The 15,191-nt window shown below is 41.7% G+C and overlaps 1 protein-coding gene across 1 annotated transcript in view; it reads right to left on the bottom strand.

Moving 5' to 3' along the window:
- SMYD1 (SET and MYND domain containing 1) overlaps positions 1-15,191 on the bottom strand; it is a 66,918-nt gene that overhangs the window by 7,626 nt on the left and 44,101 nt on the right. The window contains exons 6-7 of the mRNA XM_007954097.2: positions 10,860-11,049; positions 2,251-2,343 (exon numbers count right to left, since the gene is read on the bottom strand). Coding sequence (XP_007952288.1) covers positions 2,251-2,343; positions 10,860-11,049 — 283 coding nt within the window. The remainder of the gene's footprint in view (positions 1-2,250; positions 2,344-10,859; positions 11,050-15,191) is intronic.

The following is a 15,191-nucleotide window of genomic DNA, read 5'->3' as shown; positions in this document are numbered from 1 at the left end:
AGAGCGCTGTCTCTTTGAATATCCAAAATAGTCAAGCTGCTTTTTAAATCTACAAAATGGTGGCGCCCTCCGTATTGGCAAAAGTCCACAGCTCAGCCCAACTTTCTCTTCACCTTCTCCATTTGTCCCCAGCCACCATGTACAGTCTTTCATGCAGTCCCTGGGTAGCAGGGTGATTTTTGGTTTAATTCTTAGGTTCTACCACCACTCGGGAATCTCCAAGCCGTGTCGTCTGTGCCGTCAGGGTTGCTCAGTCTGCTGCCACACCGCAGCTCTGTGTGTCTCCTTTTTTGGTATTTTCATGCAAATTCTTCTGCTAGTTGGGGTTTAGTCCACTTTTGTATCCTTCCCTTCAAGGCTCAGGGGTCCAAGATTATTTTCTGTGTCTGTGTTAATTGGTTTCCCTTTTCTTTGTTGAAGAGCATCTGTGCAGTCCTTCTGCCTAGTCCGCCATCTTGCCGGAACCTAGTCTCTACATTTTAGTTGTTCATTCTTCCCTTCTTCTCTTGCTGCCCTAATGAGCTAAATGTCACAGAATTTTTTCCATTTAAAACAAGTGAGAACTAATTTTGCTCTGAGACTTTCCCAAAATCCCATGAGGCAACTGATTGAGACATTCATCCTGAAGACAGCCCTGTTAAGCCCATGGTCCCAACAAGACGTTTGTTTGAATGGAGAAGAGGAAGAAATGAAGAAGAGGGAAGCCAGTGAAGGTCTCCTGATTGTTACAATTCCTAACTCGTGCCTCTGACATAAATTTTCCATATTGTACAATAACACTTTTCTCATGTGATTGTCTCTTCCTTCCAATAGAACTCCTGAGAGGCTAAAAAATGTGCAATGAATGAGAGAGTGAAGGAGAAGGAAGAAGAGAAAGGAAAAACATAGAAATAAACCTAAACCAATCTCCCACATTGCCACTGGCATCCAAGCCCAGCTGCACGTAAGAGTTGCTTAAAGAACTTGTAAAAATAATGTTGATCCAAGGTGTGGTGGTTATGTTTTGTGTCAACTTGGCTGAGCCTGGTTGAGTGGCTGGGCAGCTGGTGGTAGTTAATCCCCATGAGGAGACTGGCAATCAACTCTATGGTGGGATCTACCACAATCAGCTGAGTGGTTGCCTTTGGGATGTGGTCTGCTTCGTGTATATAAAGAGAAGCCTTGGGAATGGTCTCCAGCTTGTGGCATGCTTGGACCCTGCATGTAGCCGTATCGTTGTTCAACAGCCATGCTCTGACGACCTTGGGACTTACAGTGGACTTGACTTATTGGCCTGCCGTGTGGTTTGGTAACATCAGGACTGTGCCATTTCATTTGTCAACCTTGGCTTATGAGCCTCAGCAGCTAGTAGCTACTTGAGTGAAGGTGCCTCTAGCTTCAGTGGGCAGGGAGCAAGAGGCAGAGCTGAAGTCCAAGGTCGAGGGGCTTTTACCCAGCTCCTAGAACCTGGCACTTTGAACTCGGACTTAAAGGCTCCAAACTGTAAGAGAATGAACTCCTGTTTGTTAAAGCCATCCCATTCATGGTATATTTCTGTCAGAGTGGCACTAGGTAACCAGAACACATGGTTCTTGTGTTCTGTCGCAGGTTGGATGAATCAAATCAAGAGGTGAGACATAGGAATTTGTGTTTCCAACAAGCTGCCCAGGTGAATTTGACACAACTGGTGTGCAGGTCAGTGTTTGGCAATGGGTCTCAACTTTGCCCACTGGAATCACCCAAGAACTTTAAAAATACTGATGCTTGGATCCCATACCCAGAGATTCTGGTGAAATTGTTCTGGGTTGTGGTCTGGGCATCAAGAGTTTTAAAAGGTGTTTCAGCCAGAGTTGAGGACCTCTGATTCTTCTACAGCCATGGCTGATTGCTCAGTTGATGGAGACTGGATTCCGCAACCAGGATATGCATTCAATTATGGGAAAGCAAGCAATCCACTTCCATTCTCACTGCCGTCTCCATTTTGCCATCCCTGATGCCAAGTTGAGATATCATAGATGCCCCAAGGCCATTTGTCAGGCTGCCTTTGCTCTCCTCAGACCCAGTTTCAGTGGGTTAAAGAGTCACTGAGAACATACCCTCAAGAGGTGCTAAAGGTTAAGGGTAAGAAGATTCATGTTCTCAACAAAAAGATGTATTCAGATAAAGGGCCTGATTGGTAGCTCCACATCTTCATCTCCTTCCCTTCCCTTGCATGAGAGCCTTTCCACCTTCCTCCCCAATCCCATCCCCTATAAAAAAATGAATTTTTACCTCATGGTACAAACCCTCAGAGCGAGCTTTGTCAATTTTTTCCATTGTATCCTTGGAGAATTGTATCATCTCCTTCACCACTTCCTGAGAGGGCTGGGAAGGGGAAAGAGAGACATTGAGTTGAAGACCTTCTCATGAGCCTACTCATTCCATTTTTTAATAGTGCCATCTTTGAAACTTAATATTGTGCAAATTGAATGCTTTTCTCATTCTAAACGCTTTGTTTATGCAAATGATGTTCAAAACCCCAATAGCTTTTCCAACTCCCTCATCATGCTTCTGACTCATGTTGTGTTTCCTATGGACCAAGCCCCAGAATCTTGCTGCCAGCCAGCCATCCTCACCATGTGCTCATGCTAGAGCTTTTGGACCCCAGTGCAGAACCTGACATTAATCCCTGTTGTATCTTCTCTGGCATTTTTGATACTGACTCTGTTACCCAAAATATTTGCCATTCTTCCTCTTTGCTTCAAGCCAACCACATATTCCACAGGTATGCTCCAGAATTTTTGTCTTCATCCAAGTCATTAATTTAAATACTGGCCAGCATAGGGTGACAACAGTGGCTGAGGGCTTGACCCCAAAGACCTACTCCAGTGGCAACTGGAATTCATGAAAAGAGGCCCTCGTGGATATAATCATTCCAACCCTTCCAAGTGACTTAGCATACAACCTAGATTTCCCTGTCTTGACCAAAAGGATTTTAGGAGAGAACTGGTCAAATGTCTCTGGGGAATCTAGATTTATTTCATTTGCCTAAGCAGTCGAGCGATCTTATCAAAAAATGAGGTTATGATATTTATAATAAGGAAATACCATAATTAAGTAGCCAATCCTCATGAGGGCACCATTATTTCCAAGAAAAAGTGCCAAGTTACTCAAAGCCCAAAGGAGACATTTGCTTGCTATGCTTGTTCACATCAAAAGCTCTTTTCTAAAACTCTAATTTCATTGCTCAAGCAAACATGACACAACTTTTTTCCAGTTTTAAAATAACCTTACTATTATTATATCTGTTAAGAAACTCTGGTGGTGTAGTGGCTGAGGCATTTGACTACTAACCAGAAGGCTGGCAGTTCAAACCCACCAGCCACTCTGCAGAAGAAAGACTGGGCAATCTACTTCCATAAAAATTTACCACCTCAGTGCAGTGTAGTACATTACTTAGTGTGGCTTTTCTACCCATAAGTCTTTGTAAACTCCAAGGTGGGATTTTCTATGAGCAACTGAGGAGCTATCCACCTGGGTTATTTCTGTTGGGTGTGGCACAATACAATGTTCTGGGAGGTTCCCACTCTCTCTCACGTGCTTAGAGTTCTGATGCTGTGATTGGCTAGTTTGACCACCCTTCCAGGCTCAAAAGGAGGCCTCCTGGAGGCAGAACTCTCTCTTACTGCTGGTGGAGGAAGATGTGCTGCTGAAAGAGACATGCGCCCCTGAAAGAGACACGTGCTGCTGGGAAAGAGACGCGAGAGACACGCATTGCTGAGTGAGACACCGAGGGACCAGCACTGCTGGGAAAAAGACTGTGAGAGACTGTTGACTGAGGGACGTTGGGCTGGGAGAGAAACTGAGCGTTCTTCCTGAACTTGAGTTGTAGCCTGGTGCTTCCCTAATAAACCCCATAATCTGTGAGTTCTGTGTGGCCACTGCAGTGAATTATCAAACCCAGGAGAGAGGTGGTGGGTGCTTTGGGAGGAACGGTTGGAGAAAGGGCTGGAGGGAGGCAGCATGTCTGGCCTTGCAGTAATAGGCCTTGGGCTATTGATGGTGATTCTGCCTTCCTCTTGTGGGGTTCTAGGAGGTCAGAACATGTGGCCTCCTTGTCGTTTTTGCACTCAGAAACCCAAAGGGGGTCACTATGAGTCAAAATTGACTCAATGGCAGTCAGTTTGGGTTTTGTTTTTATTACTGTAACTGTAAAATTGGCATATATAAGCTATAAAAAAAATTTAATATGAAAAAGTAAAACTCCTTAGAACCCTACTCCCACCCACTCAGAGATGACTACAGTGAGTGTTCTGAGGAACATTTTCCTATACAAGGATGATATGTAAAATATTTAACAACTGGTACAGAACAGGCACTGACCAATCAGAATAAACACTGGTCATTAACAAGTATTTCAGTATGGCCTTAAGAGTGTGTACTGGCTAAATTTTAGCTCTGTATATATGCACACATGCATATATGCATATGCCAATAAGATGACATATTTTTTCTAACTGAAATAATGTAATATTTGTCTTAATTACTTAGTGTTGTCTATACAAAAAAAATACCACAAGTGGGTGGCTTTAAAGAACAGAAATTTATTTTCACATAGTTCAGGAGGCTATAGACAGAGATATTGTTACGGATTGAATTGTGTTTCCCCAAAATATGTGTGAAATCATAACCCCTGTAACTGTAAATATGACCCTGTTTTGAAAAAGGAATTTTCTTTTGTTATGTAATAAGGTCATGGCAGAGTAGGGTGGATTCTAAACCTAATCACTTCTCTGTTATAAAAAGAGAAGACTATCTAAACAACAACAACAACAAGAAAAAAACTGAAATAAAAAAACCAGAATAGACTTAGAGACACACAGGAGAGTAGGAAGACAGATAACGGAGACAGATGCATCTATAAGCTCAGTAATGTCAATGATTGCCAGCAGATAATAGAAGCTAAAATAGAAATCAAAATCTTCCGTCAGTATCTTAACCAACATGGGCCTGTTCTGCAATGAGTGTCCATTTTGCCAGAAGTATGAAAAGACCTTGGCAAGGAAAGTTTGTTTGGGGACAGGATCTTCTAATGAAGGGAGCATGCATGTTCTTCTGCCACTCATTCTGGCTTCTGCAAAGTTCTTGACTGTACCAACAGTTTTTACTACCCTGGTTTCCATATCCTTCTGTATTCTGGTTTTCCTTGGATTTCTTCTGTATGTCTATATGTACTTGTCCCATGACCAGGTTCCAACAATGGATACACTCATCAATGCTCTCACTTCTACTTGCAGGCCTCACACTTGACTTAACCTTTGCCCTGCCGTTTGATTTGTGTGTGAATTCTGGCTACCTTCCTACCATGCACGGTGTGGCCCACATTACCACCATCCAGTCCCAGATTACTGTTTAGCCTTCTGTTAATTTGGACCACTTCTTTATTTCAGACAAGTCATCTTGAGACAGGCAGAAGGTGGCAGGACCTGAAGGTTAACTAAAAACACAAGCTGCAAGCCTAAGTGCTTTAGCTAAAAGCCAAACCACACTCTGAGACATCAGGTACAGAGGTAACCAAGTAGCCAACACAGTTGAATGCCTTGCCTTCTTGCAAGATCTTTTTTGTGGGTGTTTTGCAGGCAACCTAGTTTTCAGCTCTCCAAACATGTGCATACTGCCACAAGAAGACTGCTACGTGGCCTTCCTGAGGTGGCAGCAATGAAGCAAGGGCACCGATGGGGAATCAAACCCAAAGGACAATGCATGCATGACATCCCATAGTAAGTCATGTCAAGTATCCTGCCAGCCCTTGCAACTCATCAAGTATCCTAGCAATCCCTGCAACTCTTGTGCATATACCCAATTTCCATAGCGCCACCCCTTTCTAGGAAACTACCACCCCTTTTCAGAAAATCCCCACCTAGTTCAAAACCTTTAAAACCCCAGCAAATCTTTGCTCAGGGAGACAAAGGCTAACATTGCTTGGTCCTTCTTTCTCTCCATTTGAAAGCTACTTTCTCTTTCTTTTAATAGTTTTGTTCACGGGGCAAGCCTGTGCCTCTCCTGGTCATCCTTGGTCAGTAGAAGGTAAGAGCCAGACAGTTCCAACCCCTGATGAGGAAGGGCTCCCTGGATCAGATTTCAATGAATATTGGCTTACCTAAGTCCACTTTATTCAAGCACATTAGCAAGAGCAAGTCCATAGCTTGCCTGATTACGCAGAGGTCTATGATCGGTGATAGAGAGATGCACTATCCCCCTCTCAAACTAATATTTCTACTTTTACCCAAAGCTTGATGCATAGTAATGGCTCCTAGAATCACATCTAGTTTATGATTACTGATTTCTAACCTCTAAGTCCCAATATATTCAAATCTCAAAATTCTTAATGAATCTTCTGGAATAATTTACGGGGTAAATTGGGAGGAAAACTAGCAGTTAGTCATTAATAAAAAAAAAAATCATTCTCAGTTTGATGTTGTAAGAAAGGATGTCACTTTAAGCTCTGAAAGGAAATCAAAATTTTTAAAGGAGGCAACTGCCAAGGTTCCCAAATAGCCTGGTTGAAAGTTGTTAATTACAAAGTGTAATTTGTAGAAAAACTATACATGCCCTGTTACAGATTTAATTGTGTCCCCCCCAAAATATGTGTTGGAATACTAAATGCTATATCTGTAGATTTGGGAATAGGATTTTCTTTGGTGTGGTAATGAGGCCATGTCAGCATAGGATGGGTCTTAAACCCAAGCACTTAGGACATACAAAAAGAGCAGATTAGGTCCAGAAGCAAGAAGGCACAGATAGGGGAAGATAGGTACCAGAACATGTGAAGATAGCCGGAGCAACCAAGGAACAGAAGCTGAAAAGAGAGAAAGACTCCCCCTCCACCAGCTGACTGAGAAAGAGAAAGATTTCTGCTAAAGCCAGTGCACTGAATTCAAACTTCTGGCATTCTGTCATCACTGAGGACCTGTGATATACAGAACATAACCTTTCTTGCTGAAAGTGAAGATGACTTGAAGTATTTACTGATGAAGATCAAAAATTACAGTCTTCAATATGGATTACACCTCAATATAAAGAAAACAAAAATCCTCACAGCTGGACCAATAAGCAACATCATGATAAACGGAGAAGAGATTGAAGTTTTCAAGGATTTCATTTTAACTGGATCCACAATCAATGCCCAAGGAAGCAGCAGTCAGGAAATTAAGCAACCTATTGCACTGGGCAAATCTGCCACAAACGGTCTCTTTAAAGTATTAAAAAGCAAAGATGTCACTTTGAGAATTTAGATGCGCCTAACCCAAACCATGGGAGCTCTGGTAGCGTAGTGCCTAAGGCACTTGACTGCTCACCAAAAGGCTGGCGGTTCAAACCCACCAGCCACTCCTCGGAAGGAAGATGGGGCAATCTACTTCCGTAGTGATACTGCCTCGGAAACCCAAGGAGGGGTCGCTATGAGTCAGGGTTGACTTGACGGCACATAACAACAACAACAACCACCCAAACCATGGTATTTTCAGTTGCCTCATATGTGTGCTGAGGATGGACAATGAATAGGGAAAACCAAAGAAGAATTGATGCATTTGAATTATAATGTTGGTGAATAATATTGAATATACCATGGACTGCCAGAAGAACAAACAAATTTGTCTTGGAAGAAGTATAGCTAGAATGCTCCTTAGAAGCAAGGTTGGCAAGACCTCATCTCTTGTACTTTGAACATGTTATGAGAATGTACCAGTCTCTAGAGAAGGCTATCATGCTTGGTAGAGGGGTAGCAAAAAAGAGGAAGATCCTCAATGAGATGACTTGGAAGAGTGGTTGCAACAATGGGCTCAAACATAGCAACGGCTAGGAGCTCTTGTACCATAGTGGCTAAGACACTTGCCTGCTAACCAGACCACTGGCGGTTCAAACCCACCAGCCACTCCTCGGAAGGAAGGTTGGGCAATCCTACTTCCATAGTGATACTGCCTCGGAAACCCAAGGAGGGGTCGCTATGAGTCCGGTTTGACTCGACGACACATAACAACAACAACAACATGAGGATGGTGCAGGACCAGCAATTATTTCATTCTATTGTACGTTGGGTGAGTTGGAACAAACCTGATGACACGTAACACCAACAACAGTATCCTAAACTGTGAGAGAGAAAAAATTATGATCACTGAAGCCATCTATTTGTAGTATTTCTGTTATAGCACCACTAAGAAACTAAGACATGACCCTTCTCTGAGAAAGAAAACAAAGCTGTTCCAGTTGGCTTCATTTTTACATTAAAGGCAGGGAAACCTGATCAGAAGACAGGGTCCAAGGGACCTCCTAGAGGCTCCCCTTCTTCAGGAGGTTCAAAACACAAAGAAGTGAAATAAGGAGGAAGAGGAGAGCGGAGGAGCCAAATCAGGAAAGAGGGAGGGAGAAGGCAGAGAAGAAAGGGGAAAGGGAGGAGCCAGAAGAGGACCTGGGAGGGCACGGAGTCAGAGACGGAAGGGGCAGAGAGAAGGGAGAGTGAGGGACAGAAAAGGAGAGGAAGGATGAAAGGGGGATGTAGATCCCCAGCTATAAAAAACTGGTAGATTCCTATTGTGAAAATCTTGGCTGAAGCCTGGGGAGAAAGAGAGAAAGAAAATCTAAACAGCCTAAACAAGCAGAGACCAACGCGACGATTGAGGGAAATGTTTAAAATTTTGGCGTTATTATCTCATTTTTAAATATTTGCTTTTTATTTTTATCCAGGTTTACATATATACATAACATAAATTTGGCCCTTGCCTCCAAATGATTTGAAGATGAGCCAGAAAGACTAGTGCAGTGAGGGGAGCTTATTGGGCAAGGACAAATCATGTAAGGAAAAGAGAGAAGAGCAACAGCAATGACGTCATAGATAATCCAGCTTGAAAGATCCGTTAGAATGTTAGTCCAATTCTCCAACTTCCTTACAGATCAGGAAACTGAGACCCAAAAATAAGAGACTTATCTAAATTCAGATGATAAAGGTCATGGCCAGAATTAGAAGGTGAGCATCCTAATTCTTTTTCCATTATTCTTTCCGCTACATTGTAATGACCTCTTCCTATTTTTTTCTTGATCAGTTTTTTAGGTTGAGTTGTTTTTATTTTGAGTAGCTACAACGAAGGAACTAAAGGCAAATGTCACCTAATTAGCTGTTGAAACTGCCAGATAAATACCAAAACTTTAGAGAAATGAATATATATATGATTGTTGATTTAATTTTGGAAGAGGGTTAAAGGAATCCGGCCTCTTAACAAAAAATATTAAGTGATAGTGGGAGCAAGTTATAAAATAAATACTCAGGATCAGGAACCAGGAGGGAAGATGGCTGCCTTGCAGAGATAAAACATACATTATCACATGGGTTTTGAAAACTCAGAATGAGAGTGGACTTAGAAGCTTATTCTTCTCTGTAGCCCCTATGGTGCTGTGCTCGATACTTCACACACTTAGTGGAATACAGAAGCTTTGGTTCTATGAAAATGAGGTTGTTCTTATAAAAAACATATTAATTCTTGGGTCCCAACTGCTTTGTTTCCTCCCTGGGAGAGATGTGTCTCACTTTCTACACTCCAGGCCATCATTGACCCATTAGTCATAGCTACCTTCTCCTGCTTCTAGCTGGATGGAGACTGGCTTTGCTTGCTCCTATGTGTGTGCATGGGTCTGTGTGTGTGTTAGTGCATGTGTACCTTTTGATTTTTATACATGATAGCTAGCATACATGGCACTGTTTTCTTCTTAAGAACTAGATCTCACTCCATATCTGTACATAAAGATATTCCTCATTAGTTTTAATGGCTGCAGAATATTCCCTTCATTAAAATAATTACCTATTGGGGATTAATTAGGTTTTATTCAATATTTTGTTGTTCCCAATAATGTTGAAATACATCTCTCTACATAGATCTTCATGCACTTGTGCAAATATAGCTACAGAATAAATTCTTAGGAATAGAACTGCTTGGTCAAAGAGTGGAAAAATATAATATATTAAGAATAAAAATAAGTAGTGGCAAAAAGAAAATGTGTACAATAGCCAGGAGATGAAAGGGAGAGGTGAGTCAAGTGAGGGAGCAGTGCTATCTGAACATTAGCGTTGATACCATTGTGTAATGAAATAATGAAAGGGGTCACTGCATCTATACCTAGAAGTTACTTTTGCTTATAGTTTTGCTCTAACCAGAGGTGATTATCTGTACACACACAGCATGCAGAAATTGTTTAGTTAATTTGGGAGCATCTTTGGGTATGCCACAGTGAATTGTATCTTACATGCACAAGAGAGTAGACTGTCAGTCACACGCAAGTGTTCAATTAGCCTCCCCCTCAGTAAACCTTCAGCTGAAGCTTGGCTGCTCAATGGTCTCACCATCAACCAGGCAGCAGCTACTCAGATGTTAATAGATATTAAACAATCTGAGCGCTGCCAGATCTCCATATTGCCCATGTCTGTGGGACTAGGGATACCTTTGTGATAACCAGACAAATCTCTTTGCCCATCTGAATTCATATCTGAGATTCTCAGCATTACTTAGCCTGCAAAGGGCAAGAAGAGGAACTAAAAGCTATATGCCAGTCACTTTACATACATTATCTTGTTTAATGCTCATAATAGCCCTTTGTAGTGGGTGCCATAATTGCTATTTTGTAAACGAGAGAACTGAATAATTTCCTCAAACTCAAATACATGGTAAATGGTAATCCCAGCTGGGACCTATTGGCAATGTTCTGTCCACCATACCATGCTACCTCCCCAAGGCTTATGAGATGGTCTTCTGGGAAAACAATGGGTAGGAGTGAACTGATGAGCTGGAAAATCCACCCTTGACTTGCTCCTTGAAAGAGAGTCACAAAAACTCAAATAGTGGGGCTGTGTGTACCTTTGGGTCATCTTTCACTGCCTGGAAGAGGTCATCCTTCAGCCCTTTTTGGCAGTGCTCACATGTGCAGTCAAAATAGTACTGCTTCTTCAGCTGTCTCTTGCGTTCTTCACTAACATTGAGGAAGTCGATATAGGACACTTTCAGCTCCTCACCTTCTGAAATCTTGCCCAAGGCCCGGAGCTCAATTCTGGAGCAGGGTAAGAAAAAAGAATAAATCAAATCCAAGGCTACTGAAGTGGGATTCATGTTCTCCAGTTTTCAAGGAGCAGTGTCTTAAAGACAGAGACTTCAGCTAACACTTGGAGAAAACTCCTAGCCCCACAAATTAAAGGGGGAAATACAACTAAAGACAGTTTTCTAGATAATTCCACTTTATTCATTATAGTAATCAAATCTGCTCCATTCCATTCTCACTCAATCATTGCAATCAAGTCAATTCCGACTCATAGCGACCCCCACTGGGTTTCCAAGGTGTAAATCTTTAGGGAAGTAGATTGCACTGTCTTCCTTCTGCGGAGTGGCTGGCGGGTTTGAACCACCAACCATCCAGTTAGCAGTCAAATGCTTTAGGCACTGCGCTGCCAGAGCTCCTCTGAAATCAGTCCAAATAAATTCCTGGTAAAAAGGATGACTTGATCATAAAAATCATGTATAGCCTGCATGCCTACAACTGTCCCTGTATGTTTAACTACTGATTGTAACAAAAGAAGGTAGAAAAAAATAAGGCAAAAACTCCAAACAAAAGAAGATCCAAAAATCATTGCTAGTTACTTTGGGAACCACTCTCTCAGAAGCATATATTTAGTTACCCACAGTCTTGTCTAACTTTGACTTTAAGCCCTCTCTTAACTTAATCTTCAGTCCTATGTTGTTGTTAGTTGCTGTTGAATCAAAGTCAAGCCTGCAGTAGGTGAGAAGATATATGGTTAAACCAAAAGGGAAAATCCAAACCTGTTGTTGTCAAGTCCGTTTCAACTCATAGCAACCCCATGTGTTACACAGGAGACCTACTCCACAGGGTGTTCTCCACTGCAATGTTTACAAAAGCAGAGTGCCAGGTATTTCTTCCAAAGCACCTCTGTGTGAGTTCAAGCTATCAGCTTTTCAGTTAGTAGTCAAGAGCAAACCAATTAGTGGTTTACTTTTGTGTTTACTTAGAGACATAACTTTCTGCTGAAGGTGGCTACCAACAGCAGATGGCATTTCAGTATTCTCTCAAGCAAGACCTCATCCTCAAATTACCTACAGCACCACCCACTTTACTATGTGACAGACACAAAATATACTAAAGACAAAAAGCACACCGCTAAGATATCCAGCAAAGCCAAACAAGTGGAAACCAGCCTGTAGACCCCTCAAACATGCAATTTCTACCCACAAGGCTAGGCTGCGAAAGAAAACAAGTGGTGAGTCCTGCAAGCTTGATCCCAAATTGTGGTCATGTGTCACCCTGGAACCCTGGGACCTCACTTCCAGTGAGAAATTATCACCCAGATAGTAAGTGGCAGAATGCAGAGGGCTGGGGAAAGCAAATGTCTGCAGAGAGACCCATGGTCATTTCATTACCTCCCTGAAAGGCTGATTTAGACGTCATTTAAAAGGCACAGCAAGATTTCAGTAACAGAGATGGTCTCCCTTCAATAGCAGCCCTCTTTCACATGCTATGAGGTGACAACTGAGCAAACAACAACTGAATGGTGGTGATAGATGATGTCTACACATCTGAGGGGCCATAAGGTTTGAAAACTTTCCCCCAGAGTTGTTACTTAATGGATACACAGTTTATGTTTAGGGTGATGTCTTAATTATCTAATGCTGCTATAATAGGAATGCCACAAGTGAGTGGCTTTAACAAATGGAAAATTATTTTCTCACAGTTTAAGAGGTTAGAAGTCCAAATTCAGGTTGCTGGCTTTAGGGAACAGTTTTCTGTCTGTTGGTTCTGGAGGAAGGTTCTTGCCTCTTCTGAGCTTCTGCTCCTAGATGGTCTTCATATGCTTGGCATGTGTCCTCCCCCTCCCTGCTTCCTATCTTGCTTTTTTACTCTCTTTTATATTTCAAAAAAGATTAACTCAAAATGTGCCGTACACTAATCCTGCCTCATTAGTGTAACAAGGACAACCCAATTCCCAAATGGATTATAACTACAGGCATTGAGGTTAAGATTTACCACACATATTTTGAGGGTATGTCATTCGATCTGTAACATTCCACCCTTTGGCCCAAAAAATTCATGTCCTTGCAACATGAAAAACACATTCACCCCATCACATCATCCCAAAAGTCTTAAAGCAATGCTAAGTCCAAAATCTCATCTTCTAAATCATCTAAACCAATTATGGGTGAGACCTTTGATGTCTTCCATCCTGGCACAAAATTCTTCATCTGTGAACCTGTGAAATCTAGAATACAAGTGATCCGTTTCAAAACACAGTGGTGAAACAGGCACAAAGTAGACATTTCCATTACAAACATGAGAAATTAGAGGGAAGAAGGGGTAATGGGCACCAAGCAAGTCCAAAGCCTAGCAGAACAGTTTACATTAGCTCTCAAGCCTTAAAAATAATCTTTTGTTCTTTGAAATGATCTAGGCATTGATCCTGCCCTCCAGATTCTGGGTGTTAGCCACATTCTCTGGATTCTGGTTGGAGGTCCTTCAGCCCTGGGCTTCACTCTGCCCTCCAAACCTTCTGTGATACCATCTCTGCTCCTTCAGCTTTAGGTGGCTTCATTCTCTTAGTCTGTCTGAGTGGCAACCCTATTCCCTCAGCCTTGGCAAGCCCCATTCTTCTGTCCCTTGGGCATGGCATCTCCACTCCACACAACCAGTTTTAGGAGGCAAACTCATCTCCCTGGCACACCTTAATTGCAATCCTACATTCCAGAACTGAGTTGGTAAAGATCCAGCTCTGAAACTAAGAGGCTGTTGGCCTACTCTTTGAGATCCAGGAGACTGTGGCCCCACCCTTTGAAACTGAGAAGGCCCTACCTCCCATGCTATTTCCAATAGTTCTTCTGATCTCTGAGATGCTCCAGGGATGGCTCTATTCTTGGAAGACAACAGATATAGCTTCTTTGGCTTATTTCCTGCCTGTAGAATTCCAAGAGGCAAACAGTTTTCTTTCCTTTCATCCTGTCTCTGACCCCATCAGTCTTAGCTATTGTTGTTTTCTGCTGTGGTAGTTGGTCAGACCTATCAGTCACAGGTTTAATCTTTTTATCAAAAGATTGTGTAACAATCTTTGTTCCTTGGAGAACATTCTAGGATCTAAAGATTCTGTTTTCAGAATCTAAAGTTCTGTTTTCATTTTTCACAGCTTATTTTTAAGTCTATCTCTTTCTTCTTGTATTTTATTATAAGTGACAAGGAGAAACCACACAGCCCCTTTAAGATCTTGCTTAGAAATATCCTCAAGTAGATATTCAAGTTCAGCACTTACAAGTTCTACCTTCCACCAAACATTTGAAAATAATCCAGACAAGTCTTTTGCCACTGTATAAAATGCATCACCCTTCCTCTATTGTCTAATCACATGTTCATCATTTCCTTTTAAATCCTTACCAGAAATACATGTAAACTCCGTATTTCTAGCAACATTATGTTGCTAGTTCCATATATTTTCTCTAAGATGATAGAAACTTTCTCTATAGCTCTCTTCACTTCCTTCTGAGCTTTTACCAGATTTGCCTTTGACATCCATCATTCTACCAACAGTCCCTTCAAGGCAATCAAGACTTTTACAATTCAGCACCTTAAAACTATTCCAACCTTTATCCATTGCCCAATTCTAAAACTGCTTCCACACTTTAGGTATCTGTTACAGCAGCACCCCAGTCCTGATACCAACTTCTGTCTTAGTCTGTCTAGTGCTGCTATAATAGAAATATAAAAAGTGAGTGACTTTAAGAAACAAAAATTTATTTTCTCACAGAAAAGTATAGAAGTTCAAATCTGGGTGCCAACTCTAGGGGAAGGCTTTCTTTCTCTGCTGGTTCTGGAGAAACATCCTTGTCTCTTCTGAGTTTCTGTTCCTGGGTTATCTTCATGTGACTTGGCATGTGTCTTCCCCCATCTCTGCTTCCTAACTTGCTTGTTTAATCTCTTTAATACTTCAAGAGATTGACTCAAGATACACCCTCCACTAACCTTGCCTCATTAATATGACAAAGATAACCCATTCCCAAAGGCATCGAAGTTAGGATTTACAACATGTATTTTTGGAGGACATAATTCAATCCTTAACACATGATTTAAAAGTTATGGAAATAAATAAACAGTGGTGATGGTTGTACAATATTGTAAATGTGATTTTAAAAAATAAATAAATA

This window comes from Orycteropus afer, unplaced genomic scaffold (assembly GCF_000298275.1).
Source record: "Orycteropus afer afer isolate SDZICR_OR568_19922 unplaced genomic scaffold, OryAfe1.0 scaffold00431, whole genome shotgun sequence".
NCBI classification, from domain to species: domain Eukaryota; kingdom Metazoa; phylum Chordata; class Mammalia; order Tubulidentata; family Orycteropodidae; genus Orycteropus; species Orycteropus afer.
This window is presented reverse-complemented; position numbering and strand designations above follow the sequence as displayed.